General features: G+C 36.6%; 1 protein-coding gene across 1 annotated transcript in view; it reads right to left on the reverse strand.

Annotated features, from left to right (window-relative positions):
- The window catches only part of KIAA1468 (KIAA1468 ortholog), a gene marked incomplete at both ends in the record, with an annotated part of 41,609 nt that extends 18,672 nt beyond the window's left edge, over positions 1-22,937 (reverse strand). The window contains 9 exons of the mRNA XM_008946823.1: positions 5,257-5,352; positions 5,751-5,826; positions 10,198-10,503; positions 10,607-10,698; positions 10,790-10,993; positions 14,535-14,648; positions 14,759-14,814; positions 14,923-14,994; positions 22,848-22,937. Coding sequence (XP_008945071.1) covers positions 5,257-5,352; positions 5,751-5,826; positions 10,198-10,503; positions 10,607-10,698; positions 10,790-10,993; positions 14,535-14,648; positions 14,759-14,814; positions 14,923-14,994; positions 22,848-22,937 — 1,106 coding nt within the window. The remainder of the gene's footprint in view (positions 1-5,256; positions 5,353-5,750; positions 5,827-10,197; positions 10,504-10,606; positions 10,699-10,789; positions 10,994-14,534; positions 14,649-14,758; positions 14,815-14,922; positions 14,995-22,847) is intronic.
- Between the last annotated feature and the right edge of the window lie 1,501 nt (positions 22,938-24,438).

A 24,438-nucleotide genomic window follows, 5' to 3' on the forward strand; every position in this document is an offset into this window, starting at 1 on the left:
GAGAAGAGTGTTCTCTGCACTGCTGCCACCAGTGCTTCTACAGTTCCTTCTATTAAGGGGAGTGGTGAAACACGAGTCTTGAACAGTGTTTCATGGACTCCCTACAGACTTAATGAACAGGAAGGTAAATCTCGAGGCCATAGAGACTTTCTGTGGGACAAGAAGAACAAAACTATTCTCAAATACAGACAAAACAGGTCAGTTGAAGGCTTCCAAAGACTTAAAAGCAGAGAGATTCTTCTTGGGATATTTAAGATGATTGAGAACAAAAAACAACCTACACGCAGGTTCAAGTTCCTTTCTTCACAATACTAAGGTTTGTCTTAGTACAGACTTGTTTCATAATCTCAGATTTTTCCTTCTCAAAACCAGAAGAGAAGCGCTGTAGAGAGTGCTAGTTTTGCAATAATACACAATAATATTAGCATTTGGCTGTTTAAATTAAAGAACAAATTTCATAACATTGTTATGGAGACTGTATATAATTACTAATAATCAAGGATAGGACTTCCAGTGCTATTGGAAACATTCTGCCTTCCTTGGGAAAGAATACCACTTCTGCAGACAGCCTTTAGGGCTAGAAAACCCTAAAACAATCAACCCATAAACCACAACAATCCCCCTCCCTCTTATTAATTTGAGATTCTTCCTAAATGTCCTGTTCATCCCCAAGTCCCTCTTTTCCCATTTGCCTATGTCTTAGGAAAAGCAATTAGTTCATGCTGGTGCTAGTCACCAGTACCAGGAGTGACTTTCAGAACTGGGGTACTATTTTCCCATTAGATGCCAAGCAGACTGCCATTATAACCCTGCAAGCACTTGCAACCTAATGATGTATAATGCCATGTGCCAGAGGTCTCTCCATTACTGAAAAGGCAAGTTCATGCCTGAGGCAGCTTACATCTGTGAGCTACCCACAGAGAACAGAGGAAAAAAAAAAAGTTATTTTGATTTTACTATGAGATAAGCAACATACAGGTGAATTGCAGATTCAGCCATGAAGCTGACCTAATGCATTGCACATGAGAACTGAACCAGCCCATTTTCTCTTTTCTACGTTTGTGCAACAGCTCATGTAGGTCTGTACAAAGAAAAACTCACTATTTTTACCACAGTTTCTTTAGACAATTATTCCCTAACTTACAACATGCTGTATTATCTTTCAATAAGATTCACTGTTTGAAGTTCTCTTATAGTTTCTTCTATGTATGAAAAGTATTAAACCAAAATACTAAAGTTTAGGATTTTTCAAAATGCATCCTATAACAAGCATTTATCTATTTTGCTGACAATTTCTTTACAAAGCAGTGAGGAATTTCTATATGTCATTGACTTTTTTTTTTAACCATCTGACCATATTACAAAAGTCTTCTACATCTTAGTTTCACTTAGTGTCTTTTTGTTGGAGTGTTCATAAACAAAAGAATTATCTCAAAGAATAAATTTAATTAGTGTTAAGTGTCAAGACTGGTTACTTCAATGACTTAGGATAGTAATCTTCTTTATTATTTTAAATATTAATGTAATGATAGGGCAAACTGGTGACAGCATAATACATAAACCAGGATGATGACATGATCAATTTTGTAAATGTGTCCCCTTTTACCCTTCTCTAACAGTCAAAACTTATATTGTGAATCAAAGCTATGTTAAAATTCTTCTGTAACTTAGCCTCTGACAATCAGTAAATAAAATAACCTTATCTGCAGCAACTGTAATAGCTGCAGATACTAAAAAACCTACTACCATAGAGTCTCTTGCGCAGAAATGCATTTACTTTTAAAATAGAAAAGAAAAATAATTATAGGATTAATACATGACTCAGAACTTTGTGCTACTCATCTTGTTAATATAGAAGTTACAACTCTAATCACATTTCATAGGATGAGTCTTTTATTCCAGGATCCAAAAGGGATGCTTCTACATAAACATCAATGCAGATATGGGTGTGAAAAAAAACCTCTCTACTTCTCTGTTTACATCTAGTATTTATTTGGGAAACTGTGATGAAACTAGCAATGAATCAAAGTGCCTCGGTGACATCCATGTGTAGTCACTACACATTAATGTGAACATCTTTAAACAAATATACAGCACTACTTCCTTCTAGCAGAGCTGAGAAGGACACCTATTCAGAGTTTGCAGACACAGCATTATCTTTGCTTCCAACTTTATAATGAAATAAAAGCAAACCTCCATTCTTAACATACTGAACTCTGTATAAATAAGTTTCTCAGTATAAAAATCTAGTGGTGCACATTTAGTAAACCATTACTATCATGATTTTGCTAAGTTTGCATAACACAAATTAAAGTTACAGAAACTAACCCTGGGATAATAGGTGAAACAAAGATATAAATGATTAAGGAAAAGTGTTTCTTGATGAAGAGTAACAAGGTCCTGATATTAGGCCAAAACATTTACTCTGGTCCAAATGCCACTGAAGGACTACATACTGCAGAGCACAGAATGGTATGTACAAACAAGGTTATTCCTGTTACCTGAAAAAAGATACCAATTTCTACATGTTCTAAAGGGTGAATAATCAGTATTGCACTGATTAGTTGTCACAAAAATGTTAAGGATTGCTTTTCTCTAATGACAGTTCAGCCAGAGAATCTTTTTATGGTATAGCTCTTGACAAATAGAAGGTGGCTGATTACGTATTTTTTTAAAAATCTTAAATGTGTTTCAGAATTAAGTGGTAAAAACACAACTGAGGAAGCAGATTCCAATGCAGATAAAATTTTAGTTTTTTTATTTAGAATACATTTTCAGCTTTTTATTACCATTCATTCCAACTACTACTATTTGGCTTGCAGTATCTCCTTTGTGAATGCATTCTTGTCCAAATCTAAACATTCACATACATGTTTTCAAGCAGTTAGGATAACCTGCACACTTGGGATAAAAACAAAATTAAATTTATATGTTGATACATGGAATCCTGATGACTATGAATAGCTTTCAGGCTATTGTCCTCAATTATGCATTGCTGATTTTACAGTTGAGCATAGACTTTTAGAAACAACTAGGACAATCTACACTGCCACCCTACTCGCTATTGTATTCCTCCTCCTTTCTTAACTTCCATTGGAACCTAAGATACAGACATCAAAGAACAATTAGGACTGCACCAACACACAAAAAAAAAAAATTAATAACTTCAGAAATGCATCAGACATTCCAACACTAACTCATGCAGATGTCAACTGTAATATTTCTTGGACCACTTATTATCAAGTCAGGCAGGCTGCTACTGACATTAAGGGTGTTAAAAGCACTGCTGAAATGGCTTCTGAATCTTTTGTAAAGGACACTACTTACTGAGAGATGGTTAACCTCCGCAAACCCAGTGTCTCCAAAATGAAAATGTATAGCACGTTTTCACCTTAGCATTTTGTAACCAATTTCATCAAAATGAATGCGTAAAGTACAAAGACAGGTCCTTTAGGGAATCGTCACAAATTTTATTTAATTCTCATGTCTAAACCACTGACTGTAAGATCTCAAAGACTAATATTAACTTTTCAGAGCAGACTGGTGATCACTTTGCATTATAACCGAAACCTGTTATATATCTTTCTAAAATTAGGGATCTTCTCGTAAAATTTTACGCCACTTCTCTGTAAATTGTGCCAAGACTCTCATCATAAGGTTGCTCCTGGACAAGATCCAAAGCTGTACCTTGTTGAAGAGCGCCTAGTTCTTACATTAGCTTTTTGTAATACCAATATTAACAAATACTAACAGATGCTCTAGCCAAGTTTTCCTTCAGATTCCATGCCTACCTCTGAAAGAACATTACAACAGTTATAGCAATGAGTGGTAACTGAGAAAAGCTACTTTTAAAGCAAATTTCAATTATTGAAACATTAGACATCCCATGCAGTCCAAGTTGCACAATCCTCACTTGTGGCTCTTTCAATGAAATTGAAACAGATGAGTTTTTTTTTCAGACAAAAATACATGTAATCAAATATAACTTCAATTGTAAAATAAAGTAGGAAGTAGCCTAAAAGGTCAGAAAAACACTAAATGAGTAACACGGATTATGCTACAAGCTGTGAAAAGAAGCCAGAATATCACATCCTGTCAAGCAGAAGGAAGGAAAGGGGTAAGTAAAAAAAATCAGAAATTCAGTACTGATCCTGGAACATTCACAGAATTATTCTGAAAGATTATGAACAGAACCATTTCCAGAGCAGTCAGTTAACATTCCCATCCCCTCAGGAAAAGAAAAAAAAACCCTTTTACAAAGTTTGAGACTTTCAAAACATGAAAAATCAAAGTCATCATGTTGGCTGTGGATAACTACTTGTATGTTATAAAATTTTAGATTATAGGATCAGTACAAATTTCTTCAGGTTTATTCAAAGCCTTAGAAGGAATTTAAGCAAAACACAGTACTATGTCTACCCTACTGTAGGTCCCCTCAATAAGGACTAAAGCTTACTCAACAAGCTTTGTTACTTCAAACGTTTTATTCTGGTGTCAAATATAAGGCTGTTGAATTTGTTTGACACTTTTTTTTTTCCACACATCTGTTAATGTGCAGTATTTACAATAAAGCAATACAAAACCAGTTGGGTTTTTTTTCTATCTTCAATCACAGTCTTCCTTTTCTACACTACATAGTACAAATGATTATGCAAAACATCACCTTAATTTACATTCAAAATAAAGAGTGAATATTCATAATTTTATGTAGCTTCAATTTCAATTTAAGAAGACCATATAAGCAAGATAGTTAATTTTCTTATGAAGGTGTCTTTTTGATTAGTCTTATCTTGGCTGATATATGAAGCTTCTACAAAAAGACTAAAATAATTTTTTTGTTGAAGTATATAGCGCTGCAAAAGAACTTGAACATTAATCCTTATTAACACTGATAGGTAAAATAAATATCACTTAATTTTTGAACTTATATCCTCTACCTCTTTGTAACACACATTAACCATCATCTTCTCTAAAAAAACCCCTTTGTGCAACCACAAACAGATGGACCTACAGTAACAGTCTTGCTGAATTCTAACGGGTGTGTTAAGCAAAGGAAGAAATATTAGGATACCATGCAGGTTTACTGAACTCACCTGACAGAGGTGTAAAACCATTTTCTAGGAGCAGAGATGCATGCACAAAAGTAAGAACATGATTGCAAGTAACAGACTTTCATGACATCAGACACAACAACTTCAAAATAGAACAAGAAAACATCCTGGTAAAAATGAAAAGTAAAATTTCAAGTTGCCTCACCTCTCGCTTTGCAAGCAGCACATTAGGAACAATATGAGGCAGGCAGCGTCCCAACATTAACATGACACTTTTTTCACTGTCTGCAATCCGAGATACCTAGAAAATAAAATTGTTTGTTTGGTTTTTTTTAAATGAAGCATAGGAACTGAAAAATATCCTTTGAAAAGAATATTAAGAATTGCAGCTAGCCGATCACCAAAAAATATTTCCTTTACTCATACACATTAAACTGTACGTTTTTGATCTGGCAGTAACTTTAAAAGCATGAATCCACTTGCAGAGACTCAAAACTTCCCACTAATTACGTATCTTTCACCAGGTTTCATATTTAAGCTAAAAAATATGAAAACATATCCTTATTTCTTAATTTTCATGCACATAAATTTATCTTTCCTTTTACATTAAAATATATTGTTTAAAAGCAATTGTCTATTTAACTATTGCTGCCATGCAGAAAAAATGATCTTCTAGTTTATGTCAACTGGGAAATATACCTCTGATCCCAAACGGCTGTCTGCAGACATCCGACAGAAAGACAGTAGTGCTTGATGGAAAGCTGGTGACAACTTCCTGAAACATTGCCAAAAAGAGGGGGGGGGAAAAGCACAGGTCAGAAAGGTCCTTTCACTCTGGTTTGACCAGCGAGATAAAATGACATTAGGAAAGTGTGTTTGAAGTGAAGCAGAATACTGCTGAGGTTTTTGTTTAAAATTATCTTTGACTTCTAGTGGTTTTCATTTGCAGCAAGGAAAAAAACTGGGTGTACTAATGAAGAAGTTACTTATAGTTCCAAAACCTGCTAAACATACAGAAATAGGTCTAAAGCACAAAGAAAAGGAAGCTTTAGCAATAGAAGAGGAAGCACAAAGTTATGCAAACCGGAGAGGAGCAGAGGCAGAAATCACAAGAAACAGTATTTTTGCTTAATGCTCTGATTCCACACATTGCATAAAAACACCTGAATAGCCAGTTACTAACTTCAGAATTAAACAGATTGATCAAAAATAAAGATTGACTTTGGGATCTAAACGTTGGATTTAAATGTATACTGAGAACCTGAAAGCTAACCTTAAACTGCTGCCTAATCCTTAATGTAGATGTGTATCTATTGAAGCACTGCCTCCTGGTCAGGCACAGTGCCAGCCAACACTGCCCAGACACTCAAAACCCTGATACAGGTCTCAAAACAACCTTGTTTGAGGAGGACAATCTGGCAGCGATGTTCTCAGAAAACAACTACTAAACTGATCTTTACCTAAAACAGGCAAGCATCATCAGCACTGGCATCCTTTTATTCCCAGTAACGACAACTCCCTCTGGTTTAGCTGAGGCCTGTATTTAGATGTTATGATTAAATAGGAAGAAGATTTGTCTTCCCAGACACCTACAGGAAGCATCTCACCCTGGATCATCATCTGCTGTTTGGACCTTCTAATGACACTGCATGAGTTTAAGGAAGGAAGCAATACCTATCTCTTATGTGGAAACCGCTATCACCTTCTACCTCCTAAAAACGCTATTTTGTGCACCTGAGTGCACAGAATCCTGTGCACATGCAATTATGTGTATGGACATACATACTTTTATCTAATAGACTGAAAAAACCACACTATTTATAATAAATACGTCATCATTTCACCTTTTTCTAACAAAAAACAAACCCCACAGTAAGAATCTAAGTTCCTACATGCTGTTTAATTCAGGAGGATACAGGTAAATACAGAGAAGTTTTCTTCTTCTGACTATTATAATGTTATAAATAAACATTTCGTACATTTATGTTTATTATTTAAAATCAAATTTCTTTCTGACAGTACGGGTTTTTCAAACATGTTTTAAACTTTAAGGAAGTCTTTAATTCTGATCAGCTTGGTTCCATACAAGGGTTCACTTTTTTACTAAACAGATGAAGTTGCAGTGAGTTGTAAAGGACCTCTGTTTAACAATGTTGGTCCCTACTGTGTAAAGGTATTCCTGCATGACAGAGTTACAGGCTCTAATCAAGCCTTTAAGGTTTGTTTACACTGGGATAAGGGGAGCAAACGCTGCAAAATGGCAGCTTAACATTAGACAAGGCCTCTACCAGCCCTTGGCCTGGGCATTTGTTCTGCAGAACATCAGATCCTTCCTCAGTTGAAACATTATTTAAAATCCTATGTAAAGACAAAATTCTATCCCCATTTTGTAGAGACTGAAAACTAACTAAGTATGACAAATTAATTTCCCTATGGGTTAATCAGCAGCAAGCTCTTGGCAGCATGGGTCCCATTACAATTGTTGGCTATATTTAGAGTCAAGAAAGATCCTCCTTGATGAATTCTAGTAAAATCCTTAATGGCTATGCTGGTCAGAAATGATAAAAGACCCAGGCCTCTTGTACACAAGTCAGAGGAAAACCATTCTGAAGGTCAACAGATGCCAGTAGTGAAGATGTTCAGCTTTAAGAAAGTATGATGAATACAAGAACCAAGCACTACTATCCCACTCCATGTAGCACTGTGACAAGAGTTAATTTACTGGAAAAGTCCCAAGTGACTGCTATGTAACAGAAAACCCCTTGTATTTGGTAAAAACTACCAAACACCTTAAAATGAGTTGAACAGATACATGTGGTACAGTCTACTTGAACTGCTGCTAGTGTTTTCTACTGCCATCTGTTTGAGGAGGCATTTTCCAGTGACAGCCAAGTCCTCCACTGCAGGCACGCATGCGCAGCTGCTCCGAGCGCAGGCACGCCAGGCAAGCTCCCGTGCTCTCCCATCCTCTCTTCCCATCTGGGCAAGATCTATGCCAACAATCCACTCTCTGGCTACAGTAGTAAAAATCTTGCCATCTAGGATAGAGCCTTAGTTTTAATACCTCTTAAAACATTCTGAATAAATTATAGTAATTGTGTTCTACAAATAACCATCCCCGGACTGAAATAAATATCCAGCACTTCTATCGTGCCTCTTCTGCCACAGATCTCAAAACACATAAAAAGTAACGTAATTCTTAATGAAAACATTACTGTATCATTACAAACCAAGTGCATAATCCAAGAAGAAAATTTAGTGATACAGAGCTATAAAACACTGTATCAAATATAATTTCATTTGACCCTTCACTGACACATTAAGCCCCAAACTCATTACAAAAAGGGCAACATACTATACGTGCATTCCTTATTTCTGCAGTGAACTGCATTTGAGGAGACTTCTTAAATTAACTCAATGGGGAGTCAAGGCTTTATTCAACTACTTTTCAAATAAATCCATATGCAGTTATATTTAAAAGAGCTGTGAGCGCAAAACAAATTCTGTTTTTCTAGAGACTCCCATCATAAATCCCATTGGAGATACCAACAGCTCCTTCATTCAGGCATCTCATCCTGTTTCAATACCTATCTTCACTACCACCAAACCACCCATCTAATATTCATACGCTTAACACCTTCTTAGCACTCCCAATTACTCTGAGCAGAAAAACTTGCAGCACGCTACAGATGAAAGTAGGTAGACAAGTTTATAGCAACAGGTGTGTGACAGCTATAAATTTTGATTATTACATAATCTAGATATTCAGCTAAGATATGAAATAAATTAAAAAAAAAAAAATCTGGAAAGCTTAAGTAGAACCACTGCAAATTTTTGAGAAAAATCTAAGCTGAGTTTTACTTTCCTGTTGGACACTAGTATACTCAACTAAAGGAGAAGAAACTTGGAGTAAGACTCCAAGGTACTGAATTCACAAATTGTAAATCTTTCCTCCTGTTCAATGCTAAAGCTGAGCTCTCACTGAAAAAGTGTTCCTGGCCCTAGGACCCAGTGCAAGAAGTTTAGGAAATCCAAAGAAAACAGGACACTTCAGGTTTGCAAAAAAAGTTAATTACTAAAAGGGGTAGCAACTGATTCTTCTTCTACCACCCCCACACCCCGAGCCCGTATTGATTTTTTGTCTGCACAGATTCTCACACATAGGTTTCTGCGTGGTATTTGCAGACTGAAAATAATTCCAAAAACTTTTGTTAGTGCTGATACAGTGATAAGAACACTAAAGGAACTGACAAAATACAAAGCAGAAAGAATGGCTGCCTGCTCCCCTAGGAACAGCACCTGTAAGACCATAAAGTGAGCTACTCTGACAGCCTTGTCCACAACGGTAATTTTAGAAGTTGTACATACACTTATTAAGTTTGTGATCCATGTTACTCCACATGGCTACAAAGTGTTTTATCTCTTACTTAATGAACGTTCACTCCCGTGTTCACTACAATGTTTAAAAAGACTGTGTAGATTGAAGAGGTTTTGTCAAGAACACTCAGATGCACAAACTCAGTCTCTAGATAATAACACAACATGAATACCCTATTTTGATTAGAAGAATTATGATTACCTAGTGAAGACTGCCACAAATTTAAAACTCAAATAAGCAGAATGTCAAATACACTGATTATTAAAAAAAAAAAACACACACACAAAAAAATTAAAAAATCCATACAGCTCTCATATTATTTTAAAGTTATACACAGGACAAGTATAGGACAAGTAGGAATTTTCCCAACCCCTTTTCTAGCAGAGAAGAAGAGATTTCATTGTGAAAATAAAATTTAAAAGAGAACAGAAATATCCTGCTTTCCCATTCACCATTTTGATTTTAGCTTTTTTTTTTTTTTTTCTGTTGTTGCAAGGAGCAGCACTGGTTTTAGAAAAAAGTAGGAGGGGAAAAAAAACTCTTAAGCTTAGTACTAAAAAAAAAAAAAAAAAGATGGTTTGTCAAATGTACTCCTCTCTAAAAGGATTATTCTAAAACTATTATATCAGCACAGTATCCTAAAGGTATGCCAAGTCTTTTATTTGCATTCAAAAACTGAATTCTGAAGAATTTTACTGCTAGAAGAGTATCCACCCACTTCACAAGAATTTTTAACTGAAGTGTTCCAGTTTAAAAATTATCACTAACCTATTAGGTTTATCAAAGTGGACTACGGCGTTAGTTGACTGAGCACTAGAGGACAGTTTCTTTGTTTCTTTACAGGGCACAGAGTTTAGTGTATCATCCTTAGTCCTTGAATCCACTTCAGCTGATGAAGAAAAGCTTGTTTCCTCAGCGGTTCCAGGTTTACTGTCATTCTCAGAGCTCTTGATATCCAAGTACCGTCCATTGTCCTCTGAGACTGAGAGAGGCACTTGTTTTAAAGGAGGATGGGGAGCTACACCATAAACTGTTGACACCGCAAAGTTTTCATTCTTGAGAAAATCTATTTCACTGAAAGAGGAAAAGGAAAGAATGAAAAATTTTTGGAGCTTTCACGAGAAGTAGAAGTCTTTCCAACATTTATCAGCAGTTGAGCAGATTGATAAATACATACCTCTCAAGTCTTTGGATTTGCTCCATCAAAGACCATTTCTCACTGTTTAACACACTAATTTGATCTTCTAATTTTTGCACTATTAAACATTGCTGAATACAAGATAGAAACAAAAGAGTTTAGTACAATAAAATCAATTTGTTTCAGCTTTTTGCAATGCATTTCTTCTGTACAGTCTCTTACTTCTATTGACTGTGGTGCCGTTTCAAATACAGGGACGCTCCCAAGTATAGGAGTAGCAGCCTCTAGCTCATCATCTTCTACACCAACTGATACATCCACCACATCTCTCGCAGTAACGTGATGGTTTCCAAAGTCACGATAAAGTTGCAACAGGTCAGGAGGCTTTGGAATGTTCAATCCTACATCATCCCAAAGTTCAAAATCCTTCAAAAGGAATAAAAGAAACTAAAGCATACAATATACTTTCTTTTATTTTTGTTTCTCTTCCTCCTCTGACTGCAAGTCACAAAACCGCAAAATAATCACATCAAGATTGCATTGTAGTAAAGGAGGTGGAAGCTCAACTCAGACAGCAAGAAACAGAAGTAGAAAAAGGATCCATTTCATGACCCAAAGCAGTTTCACGCTAAAGACAACTCTAGGTGAGGTACTAAAGACAGAACCTTCTAAAAACACATAGACAATAATTTATTTTTTCCTAGGATGTGGACACTTTTTAAAATCAGATATACCACTGATCAAATTCTAGCCAGTGCAGATAATAGAAAGCTTTCAACTGATAAGGGTATTGTTTTGTTCCCATCTCATTCACACAAACAAATGCAATTTTCCAAAACCTGACACTCAAATAGCTCTCTGAATGAAAGATGGGCTGCTATTCTCAGTGAAATTTGGATATAACTGTATTATTTGTGTAAGGACATAAACAATCCTGGGGCCTTCTGTCTCAAACCATCACTATATGTCCTTTCTTCCCTCACCGACATGTCGTCACTCTATTACTACAAGGCTTTTCCATGTCTGTATATATAATTAAGCATGTGCACAGTTACACAAGTGTTCTGATGGTCTTGTGAACAACTTTAAATTTCTAATTTGTTTTTTTAAACCTTTTTCAGACTGCTCACAATTTTTGCTTTATTTTTCCATAGTCTCGTTAGATACACCTACTGTGAAGAAATATTTTCTGAAAGAATGAGGTGAAAAACGTTGGGGGGGGAAGAAGTGCATTCTGTATGTCAACTGCGGTTTATTTTTCAAAATTAAGAACTCTTCTAGGCTTTTTTGCTAATTGTCTCACAACAGAAAACATTTTCAGCTGAGAACACATAAAAAGTAAGGATAATTTATTCATGTTTTCTCTTTTTGGGGTTGTATCCCCACAGGCATATTTATGAAAACTATTATTATTGTCATAGAACCATGTAGGTTGGAAAAGACCTTTACGATCAAGTCAATCAAGTTGTCACTTGGACTTGGTAACCATGTCCCTAATCACAACTTCTACATGTCTTTTAAATACCTCCAGTGATGGTGATTCAGGTGTTTCCCTGGGCAGCCTGTTCCAGTGCTTGATAACCCTTTCCCTGAAGAAATTTTTCCTAATATCCCACCTAAACCTCCCCTAGTGCAGCTGGAGCCCAGAGCCCATTTCCTCCTATTGCTTGTTACTTCTGTAGAAGGGACCAGCACCCACCTCTGTACAACCTCCTTTCAGGTAGCTGTAGAGTGGTAAGGTTTCCCCTGTGCCTCCTTTTCTTCAGACCAGACAGCCCCAGTTCCCTCAGCTACTCCTCATAAGACTTGCTCTCTAGACCTTTCACCAGCCTAGCTGCCCTTCTCTGGCCCCATCCAGAACCTCAATGTCTTTCTAGTAGTGAGGGACCCTCTTCTGCTAATGACTTGGCCAATACAGAAATGCCATTAACGGGCAGACCAACAGCCAGACCCCTCCCTCTGATCTTACATCATACATAAACCATCCAAGGCCCCAGACCACTAGACGAAGGAATGAACACATTGACTCACAGCACGTTGTGTAAAGAAAGGAGTGAGCTGCCTCATGAACCAAGCTGTGGGAGATGGGATCAGCCAGGCAATGAGTCCTAACATGGCACAGTTCCCCAGAGGAAGACTTCATGATATTGCACCAACATCCTGGGAACTCCACTTGCCATGAGCAGCCAGTGAGCCCTTTCAATGACCAGAATCCCCACACATCATGTGCACACTGTGCAGGCAGGCCTTCCAACCCCACTGCAAGCAGAGTCAGCTCCTACAGAGGTGGCTTCTTGCTTCACCTCCAAGTTAATGTGGAAGGTAGGGGTACCTGGTGGTGATCTCCTAATCAGTTCCCACCCAAGGCTGGCCAGACCCTGGATGAAAAGCAGTCAGGAGGTCCTTTCTTGCCAAGTTGTGGACATCACCCATATGCCAACCCTCATTCAGGGCTGGGGGTTTAAGCCCCAGCACTTCAGGCCCAAAACACAGTACTCATAGTGTGGCCTCACCAGTGCCAAGTACAGGGGATGATCATTTCCCTAGTCCTGCTGGCCACGCTATTTTATAAGCCAGGATGCCATTGGCCTTCTTGGCCACCTGGGCACACTGCTGGCTCACATGTAGCCAGTTGTCAATCAACACCCCAGGGTCCCTGTCTGTTGGTCAGCTTTCCAGACACTCTTCCCCAAGCCCGTAGCATTGCATGGGGTTATTGTGCCCCAAGTGTGGACCCAACACTTGACCTTATTAAAACTCCTACCACTGGCCTGGGCCCATCAATTCAGCCTGTCTAGGTCCTTCTGCAGACCCTTTCTACTCTCAAGCAGATCAACACTTCTGTCCAACTTGTAACCTGTAAACTCCATTCACCACCACACTCTAGGCCCGGCCACCCAGCCAGTGTTTACACAGCAGAGCGTGCACCCGCCTAAGCCATTTTTTTCCTGAGAATGCTATGAGAAACAGTGTCAGAGGCTTTACGGATGTCCAAGTAGACAACATGCACAGCCTTTCCCTCATCCACTAAGCAAGTCACCTTGTTATAGGAGATCAGGTTCGTCAAGCATATATTCAAATCGTAAGTGGTAAATCCAGAAATTTTACTCAATGATACATTTTCTTTACAGATTAGGATATGAATTGTGGGAAAAATATAGGACGACTAGTTACAGATAGAACTGGTTGGAATTCAATATTTAAAACTGAATTCAAACATTAACTAATCTGGCAATATTCCAGTTTCGTGCTGAATATATATTTGCTGTTAATGTTACTGGATGTTTTGTTTATCCTGTAATGGTCAGAATGTAATTAGAACCCTCCAAACATTTGAATGATTTTTTTCCCCCATGAAATGCAGGCCGATAAGAGACATAAAACTGATCATCTTAAGAAAAATGCATCAAAGCACAGCTATGTTTGGAATCATCCAAGAAAATAACACCTTACTACTGAGAGCTTCTCCAAGACTACATGGCATGCCACAGAATGATTAAGTATCCTCACACATACATACGCCCAGGAGATGACAAGCAATAAATCAACTGACTGTGACTTCAGGGAATTATGATTCAAAATTTGTTCAAAATTGTCGATTACATTCAAAATTTTACTACATCCTGATCCCTGAGTTTAACTGAAAGGGTACTGATCATAATCCTGGAGTGTGTAAGCTCCTATAACTCACAGTATTTTTCTTCTTGTTTTGCTTCTTTTAAACAACACAAGCATACTGTCTCCATACAAATCCTCCTACAAATTTTGGGAAAATACTCCTCAAAGTGTTGCATTTTCAAACTATGCTTTATATTTGAAAATACTAATGAATATATTTAACTCCTAGAATATTCATATGTATGAAGCAAACTACATGCACAGGAAATATCATTTAATTTCACTTGAATCTATGAGAAGATCAGAATATAAAAAGCAGGCATGTAAAAAAATGACAAGAAAACTTTACCTGATCATGATTTTCATCTGAAAACGTTATTGACGTAAGCTTGTAACTATTCTTCAATAAAAATTCATTAACTAGGAAGTTTAGAGCTCTTTTCTCAAGAGGTCTGATTGGCTCCTGGAAAAAAAGGAAACAACATACTACATCTTTGGTTCATCTTCTTTCCAAATACAGAAGCATATCCATCTTAAAGCCCATGCAAGCCTCAGTTATCACCAGTCACCTACCTGAATTTCAGGACTTGATTTATAATTTTTTCGTTCCTGCAAAGGAACTTCATTTTCTGGGGAGGAAAAAAAAGTAACTGAATTTTACTCTTTCACACAGGATGAGCTCAGCTACTTCTACATTGTTCAAAGTAGAGACTTAAGAAAAAGTTTATGTACACCACCTGCAGCCTGAGTCAGGTTGGCTCGGAGGGCCTGTATGGTCTCCTTGGCTTTCCGTAGTTCAAACTCCAGGACTGGACAGGGATTTGGATTAAACACACACAGGCATCCAACCAAGGCAAGGGAAACAAAAATAAAATATAAAAAGCAAGGATGGGTGTGGAAAAAAAAATACAGTTTGTATTAAACAGAAAGCATGCAATCTTTATGGAACTCATGAACACATGCAGCAGAGTTGGTCTGAAAGCAAACTGGTGAACATTTTCCATAGTTTCATGGGCCTTAAGTTAGGTAAATCAAATTTTCAAGCTGTCTGACAAGGACTCGCCGTAGTGTTTTTGATGGGTTTTTTTGAGCTTTTAACTTTTCATATTACTGGGAAATGCTTGTTATTTCTTCCCCACTTGCTATCAGCTGATACTGTCAAATGTTTTCACTTCCTGGGACAAGTGGCGTATGCAGGCAATCAGAGGACAGACCTAAATGAAGCATATAGATGCTGGCAGCAGAGAAGCTGTTTCCATGTAGCAGAGCTTAAACCATACAGTGAATGTGTGACAGTACAATTATAGACTACCATTTTTTTTTTTTTTTTAAACACAATTACACACTGAAATTTTAGTAAGTTAAATGGCGGAACTTGAAACATGCTTCATTTTGGTATTAAGGGTAATCTTGCCTGAAGTCTCTATTTTAAAATATTGGGAGTTCTAGGAATACACTACAGTTAATTAAGATGTTGAACTTAATTGAATACATTTAAGAGATGCACAAGTTCAAAACAAAGTAAAATATGCAACTCTCCTCATGTATTTATATAGAAGCTTGAAACAAAAATGTCTTTACTCCATTGTTCTTTAAAGTTTCCTGTGATTCCAGGCTATGCATCACTTCCAATGATGCAGAGCTAGTTTTAGAGACACAGAAATATGTAATTCTAGCTGCCATTATCACCTGCTCCACCTGCCCATCTCCCCTTGCTCACTGTTAGGTGTTTCTCATGTTCCAATGCTGCCTCCAAAAAGGGCCATTAGTGCTTTGATGTTGAGGTCACACCTATACTGTGGCTTCAAATTTTAAAACCCTGTACCTTTGCAAAACATACAGTAAATGTTCTTCTTATAGCCATTTACAGTTAGAGCATCTAAGGTTTTACCAGCTAATTACATACACTTCATTAATTCTCAGATTAATCTAATCTAACTACACCTAAATTAACAGTAACCAGAAAGAAGGATCCTTGTACTTAACTAAGAAGAGATGAGCACAGAACAGCTACCATACTGAAGTGTTAAACTACTGTAAATAGATTATCTGACCTTTACTTTATTCCCATGCAAAACTAAACATTTTGTAGCTGCTTTTAATAAGAAAATATTAATGAGATTTTTAATCATTGCCTGGAAGCAATGTAACAGGGCATTTCAAAATATTTACAGAGGGCACAATGCATGGCAGAACCACTGCATTGGCTCTTGTTTGTAAGAAATGCTACTGAAAACTACAAATAAAAGTGTTTCCTCTTTTGAATGTCTGTTACTAAGAATCTTTTAATAATTAGGACACATGGAAAAACAGATTCACTCAGTTTGCATTTATCCATAAAAACTGAAGGAGTCACTACAGTACACCACGTTTGCTACATGAAAGTAACTTGTTTGATGCACAGAATTTTACTGCAGCGATACAAAAGCGCAACTGAGGATACGATGAATAAAATATGTAAAATCTCTCTAGTATTCAGCAATGCTGATCTGCAAATACTTCTGTGCAACAAAGGTAGAAAATGCTCTTGTAGTAAAGTGTCTAATAATTTTAGCACTTCCTTGCATTTGAGTTACTAATTCACAGTTACAATTCTAAGTTGCAAGCTACTAATTTCTTAGGTTTTGAAAATTGTAAAGAATTCAAATTAGGTAATTATCCTGATGGAAATGACTATGTGCTAACGTTTTACTCCTCTAAAGTATTTTCAAAGACCAGAACAGTTGCAGATCAGGAGTGCCCTGCACTAGAACGATATAAATAATTAAAAAAAAAGGTTAGAAAAAAAAAACAAACTAGAAAAACTCAGGAATTCCGTTAAGGAAAATAGGAATAAGACATGTCTGAAGGCATAGAAAGCCAAAAAACTCCTGTCAGACAAACCCGTGTCAGACGGCAAGGATTAATTTTTTGTGAACTGTCATGATGCTGAAAATTCTTAGAAGCCATTAGGACTTAACCCACTCAACCTTAAAAGATTACTCTGCTGCATGTTTCTCTGTATACAGTGGAAGGTTCTAGACATAGTATATTTGAGAAGTTGTCACTTTGTAGCATGTTACAACAGCCATATAATTTTACTACTACACAACATTGTTCCAGTTGTACCCTCATCTTCTAGTCTTACTAATGTCACCATTATAATCAGCACAATACAAACCTTGGTGTTTCTCAGCCAGTCACAGATTTAGCTTTTCTTTAAAGAAATTTGTAGCTTTTTAAATATAAACAAATATTTGTAAATAGGTACAACATTGCAAGCAAATTTTAAATTATTATTAAAACCTCTTTATTTTACAAGTTATATTGAAAGGCAATCTTCTGAAAAAATACCTAATGATTTTTAGCTCAACTTGTGTACCAATGAAATCAACACTGGAAATCCCTATTTGTTGATGATATGACATTCACTTAAGTAAAAAATAAATCAACCACTAGCCCCTTTCTTCATAACCATTGTCAAGTGCTGATTTTCAAAATAAATGACCTGATCTCTCTCCCTCTCTTTCTGTTGTAAAGCTTATGTACCTTAGAGAAGTTAAACCCTCAAAAACATTGATAAAGCAGCTAAGTTTAACTTTGTGCTTGACCGAACTGGTAACATGTACAAGTCATTAAAGTATTTGGTGAAAGGAGTTGATGCTCCTTGAGGACAAAGAACAGAAGAGTTTTGCTGCAGACAGCCTAGGAAAGCACAGAACCAAATTTATTCTCCTCTACGTGAGGAAAACAGAGAACAGAAATATGGAGCTCTGAGATTGGTTAATCTTCCTACACTGGGAAAGGGCATTTCTGAACAATCTGGTTTGTCTCATGGGAGAAACTGTTCAAATTTAAGTGACTCTCTTGTGTTTTCTTTTTATAAAGAACTCAAATCACTACAGTTACCATTCATGAAAAAAAATACTAATTAGACTTCCTTAAAAGAGTTGAACCTTTCAAGCAAGCAACTAAGCATCAGATCAAGGTTAAGATTAGCGATTTCTAAATGTCTTGAGTCTTCATGCAGCTAATCTAATGCACCTTAAAAGAGAAGTGCACATCGGGAGTGGGTAGCTTGTCTGCTGAGCTTTGAAACTTAAAAATGAGTAAGAATCATATTCTATTCACCTCCATTTGTTAGTGACTTGGTAAATTATTGAAGCATAGATTGAGAAGTTGGCTATAAAGAACAACCTGCAGTATGGGATATTGAACAAGCGTGAGATCTACATGAACAGCAGCTTTGTTGGGCTAAGGCCAAAAAGTTGAAGAAACAAATGGTGAGTCTAAAAATTTTCAGTACTTTTTTGTATTATCAGTCCTTTTGAGTTCTTCCTCCCTGTAAAGTAAATGTAGAACTTAAGATGCGCTAAATTATGCCCTCTAAAACATGTATGACATTCCATTACTTTGGATGGATTTTTTGAGTCAAACGGAAGAAATTTGAATTCTATTACTATAGTTAGTAATGAAACCACCATTACAATATACTCCAAGACCTGAGGTTTCTTAATTTCCACTTCCCTGATACAAGTCCCAAGAAGAAATGACCATATTTACAGCCCATGTGAAACACTCCAGGATGTTAACATAAGTAGACCTGAACCATAAAGCTGTGCTACAGCCTCAGAGATGACTATCAGGCTAGGAAAAAAATACAATCAGTGTGAGAGTTCATGAGCCAGCTAACAGAACTTATCATTCAAATAGTGGGAAGCCAACACATAACTCATTAGCTTCATTAATGCTTTTAAGTTAATGAGACAGGACCAGCTACAGAGAAGACCTGAACTACAGCAGACTAGCCTTCAAGTTCAACCCCTGGAGGCAGAACCTGGAAGGAAACTAAGGAGGGTTACGACTGCTAGCAGGGCTTAAGACAGGAAGTGGGAAAACAGACCGACTCCCACTTCCAGGATGAGCAAACCGAACACACAATGTCAGCAAGTGATTCTCGTAGATGCCTTTTGTGCTTCTGTTTACTACTTGTGGGTTTTAAGATTCCCCTCTGATCTTGAGTGTGTATAAGTAATAGTACTTATCAAAAAACAAAACAAAAAGCTCTACTGAAAGCAGAAACTATGACTCTAAGTCTAGATAAATTAAATCCTAAAAATGAATCAAATGGGTTTTAAACATGTCTCTTCCCTTCAAATCCTGACAGGGAAGGGATTTTATTCTGCTAGTCCGAGATACACAGTCTAGCCAGAAACCAATGCTACTGCAGGGAGAGCTGAGAACACAAATGACTGAAATGGAGTTTGATTATGAGAATTAATTTACTATTATTGAAAATACAGCATTGTGTTTTTAAAAGTATCAGATTCTCAGAACAGTAGATGTCAAAGGTAGGTTAGTAAAACTCTTACTAAACATTCTGAATTATGGAAACTATCACAAACATGCTGGTGCACACAGTCAATTTGAGATGTGGCAAAAGATCCAGTTCATCAGACTGAATGTCAGATGACCTATTTACACCAAATGCTGCAGGTATTTAACTTCAAGTCAGGCATACTCTTACTCCACAAGAATGGAACATACTTCCATTCTTTGGTTGCTTTATGAAAATGAATATTTGGAGGAGATTTACTAAGCCCAGATCCTTCAGAACTGACTTTGTCTTAGCATCAACTGGTTCAGCACTTAAAACATTAATTTAAGACTTAGTAGTCTTAGAAAGCAAGTTGTTTCCATCTAGTAAATCAAAAGCTCTAAGGCTGCAAATATTTTTGGAAACTCTTTGTGGATTACAAATGTATTATCTAATTTGTTACACAGCTCTCTATATTTATGTTAACAAGAGGTAAATAAGGAAGAAAATTGATGTTAACTAAATTGCAGGTAATTTTGTCATGCTCATCCACATCCCAACTGGCTTTTGTGACTTGTATCTTTTCAGTCAAGCTGACAACAATATTACAGAAGAGACTCACTTAGCTTCTTTTGATCAGCTGTCCCAAGCAACAAGTCCACACCAACTCTGCAAAACATGTCTGCTTCTAAGCCGAATTTTGATTCTAATGCCAGATGGAATGGACTGAGCTAACAGATCTGAAATACTGAAATCCATTTCAAAGAAGAGTCTTCCTGGCTATTTCCAGGAACTTTTGTTTTGTTAGAAAAAAAAAAAATATTTTTTTTTGGATGGTATAAATCAACATTATTTTTATTTGGTGCTTTCTAATGTTGTGATGGTATAAAAGTATTCATAACCAGATATAACTTCAGTTTTAAAGTCCTTCTTACTCGGGTCCAGTTTCTTTTAGTGACTAATGTGCATTTATCTTCTATCTGACATTTGACTAGGGAATTGATATTGAAATCATGGGTTCTGTCCAAAAGGCAAAAAACAAGGATAACAGCATGAGAAAGGCATTCAGAAAAAGAAATTATTCAAACCTCACTGAGAGCTACCAAAAGAAAAATATGACTACCAGAAGATGGCCTCAAACCTTCATAAGAGATTATAATTTTATCTCCTAAGCATCAAAGCTCTCTGCTGAGAACAAAGAATACAGAAGAAATACACAGGATGGACTTCCAGCTATGTTTCAATGTGCACTTGCAGAAAAGAACTACTTCAAAAGCAAAAGTTACATGCTTTTCAAAAGAGCAAACTGGATATGGTAAGTTTCTGACATCTCTACTGACACAATTTTTTAATATGAAAATTAAATGGTTATGAGTTTTCTGAAGTTTTACTGCTCAGGTAGAGGGTTTTATACAGAAGTAAGGCAAAAGATTTAAAGTGATTACAACTGAACCAGAATTTTATGTAGAAATAGGATAATTTGGGAAACTGAGTCTTCACAAATACATAGAAATATCCAGTTTTCCTTTGTTCAAGTTCTGTCACTTTTTAACAACTCTTCGAAAGAACTCTCTAAAGGAACACAGAAATGTAATATAAATAACCTGCCATATAATTTGCTTGTCTGTTACATATGACAGTGATCAACTAATACACTGTAATCTTCCAAAATCTCTATTTTAGGATGTACTTAAATTTAATATTTAATTTTAGGATAATTTCATTTTGTATTGCAAGTAATCAATATTTTGTCTTTAATGTTCCATCAGAAGATTAATGGTTCTAGTGGATGTCAATTCTGACTGCTACTTTCTATAAGCACCTCTAATCCAGTTCAGTTACTAAAGACAGCTCCAAGCAAAGATCAAACTAGCTCTCTTGTTAAGAAAATTTCTAGCTCTATTGTCAAGAAATATTGACTAGAAACCATTAAAATATACCAAGATGATGAAAAAACAAACAAACAAAAATTCAGAGTTTGCTTCCTTCTTCCCTGTATTCCAGGACATAATTCAGAAATACCTGGATTCCTTAAACACACTTTGTATAGAAGATTAGCTGTATATCCACAATTATTATATCCTTGAAACTGTCTACATATATTGAAAAAGACAGTACTTTGGTACTAATAAGAATCTGGAAATTTCCATATAAATTGAAGAACAGTAAGTACCTATAGTTCCAGCCCAGAGCACCAAAATACCTGAATTTGCTTCATGTTCATGAATTTAATCCAGTCCTTTACCTCAGAAACACTGGCCGGGTAAGAAAAATAAGATTTTCCCAACACTTTTGTTTCTTCTCTTTGGGTCAACACTGGTTGCCATTTCAGACTGAATGAGAGAGGAAATTTCAGAATCAAGATCCTTTACAGAACTATGTTTCACCACCCTTTGCTTTGCTTAAGAACGTGACAGAGTTTCTGCTAGGATGAAGCATGGTGGTTCAGAGCAGGGACACAACAGTTTGCATAATTTCAGGTTTCAAAAAGCTCAACTGTGTGTACAAAGGTCAAACTTCCTGTGCTTAAGATTAAACAGTACTAATTCACAAGAAGTAAACAGTTCTGTGGCAATTTCTAGAAAGCTTTCATGGCTTTCTCTAAAGAAGCTGTGAATAACTTTATCTGAACTTAGAAAAAATTCTGAAATCTCGGGATTAGAGAAACATGGCTCACATGCAAAACAGATTATTATAATAACTTCAAATGTAAGACAAAAGCAGTCTTTGCCTTTGCCATGATGATAATAAATCCTGAAATTAGAATTGCTACAGGCTCCAAAATTCAGAATAACTGCAAGAGGCAAATACCCTGTCACTTCTTCGAAACAATCTTATACAATCAAGAAGTCAAATGGGAGAGAAGAAAAGCACTACAATTAAGATTTGTAGCAAAGAAGATTTATGAAACTGAGAAAATGCCAAATTTGCTCTGGGTTTGGTAATGCTTTTTTGATCTACACTACACAAGCTGTACTTATTTCTAATTGCATCAGAAAGCTATCACCCATGTAGTACTCACAGACTAGTACACAGAATATTTCAGCATATACTTCAGCTAAACAGTAATAGTCAGTAGACAATGTTAAGATACTGCTCTGTTGTCAAAAAAAATGGGCACAATGTTCAAGTAGACTTCTTGCTTCTACCCGGGGGAAATCTGGGATCATACAGAAGTACAACTGCCTGAATATTTGCAGTAGTTATAGTAGAAGTGTCTGAAAAGTGATTATATAATTGAGTAGTTAAACCACCACAGTGATGTTTTGTTATCTTCAAGAATGCTCATTTAAATGTATTTATGCTAGCAACTCAAACTGTTCAGTTAGCATTCTATGATTTCTAAATCACAGAAAAAAAACTTACCTGCTACTCTTTCATCTGTTTCCCTATTGCCATCATCAGAGTATCTTGCAAAATCCAAGGAATCAAGAGTACTGATGCTTCCGGCACGATCTTAAGGGGAAAAAAGAAGGGGGGGGGGAAAGAAAAATCAGAAAAAACCTTGAACTTAATCACTAAATTAAATTTTTACTACAAAGGATTTCACTACGGAGAAACCTTAATAAGGCCTCTCAGTTCGGTCTCCAGTACAACTCTACTTACAAACCACCTCAGGTTAAGGCCTTCTAGCTTCTCCTGAATAAAAACAGACATTGAAGTTATGTAAGTGAATGACTGAGGCCATCTAAAAGATTTCCTTAGCATCACCTTGATGGCTACTTCTAGCAAAGAAAAAAGAACACTAGGGCTCCAGGATGCAATTCTCTGCATCAGTACAAATAAGTTGTACTTCGTTCCTGAACTGATCATCAAATATTTGTTTTGTGGAACAAAATTATTAAAATATGGAATTGCTAAGGTTACATTTTCTTGAGTTAGGAAAACCCATGATAATTCAACCAATAGACATGCTATACCTTAATATATGGCAGTAAGTTAGACTCCAAATGTTATAAACTACGATATAATGAAAGTAGTTGGGGATTATAAATGTCAGAAAACCATGTAATTACACCTGAGAGAATTCAAGCAAAATTTTCTAATCCTAAGATACTCTTCCATATTATGAAAAGTGAGAAGCTGAAAAAAGCCCTCTACTCCAATGTTTTTCAGCCTATAACCCATGGACTACTACTAAGACAAGCTCTAATATAATGAAGGATGCAGTTCCATGTATCTTTAGAAAATATACAGAAGTTTTTCCTGATGAGCTGTGCTATTGTTGTAAGCTAAGCTCTCCCTCCTCCCAGAACACACATACAGTGCTTCTTCCATGGAGGAACCCCTGAGGGAAAATCTTCTGCCCAAAAGAAAATTGACATAAGGAGATCGAATCTGAAACTTCAAGGGGCCTGCCAATCAAAGGTTGGGAAAAAAGTCCATATACAACTGGAAAGGACAAGGGCACAAGATATTTTATAGGATACAGCTTATTTTTACATTTAGGACATCCAGGTTAATTTTTAAGTACAAAGAGATAGGGTCAAATCAGCAAATACTCCAGTAACAGATCCTGGTTGAGAAGGCTCCTTAGAAACTACTCAGGTCTGCCACTTTTTTTCCCGTTTTCTCTGTGCTACAGGTACAAGAAAAGAACTGCTGAAATTCAGTCACAAGTGTGTCGATGTATATAATATCTGTTCCTGTTGGTGTAAAAGAAGTCAATGGAATAGGCACTCTACCTACTTTAAATATTCAAGACCAAGAGTAAACTAGTCCTTATGGCCATGCAACAGATGGCCTGCTCTCCTCTAGAGACACAGGACTGAAAAAGCACATCCTTGAATAACTTGCATTTTCAGCTGTCCTGCACAATACCACAGGCACAAAACAGCAGAAGCCAAGGAAACTGGGGACAGAGATTATCTGGGAGAATGAATAAACTTCCTCCTCCATTTGCTGGCACTTGCTTAAGCCCCTTATCAGTACTGGCCTGTCCATATGCACACGTGAG

This window comes from Merops nubicus, unplaced genomic scaffold (genome assembly GCF_000691845.1).
Source record: "Merops nubicus isolate BGI_N331 unplaced genomic scaffold, ASM69184v1 scaffold7659, whole genome shotgun sequence".
In the NCBI taxonomy this organism is placed as follows: domain Eukaryota; kingdom Metazoa; phylum Chordata; class Aves; order Coraciiformes; family Meropidae; genus Merops; species Merops nubicus.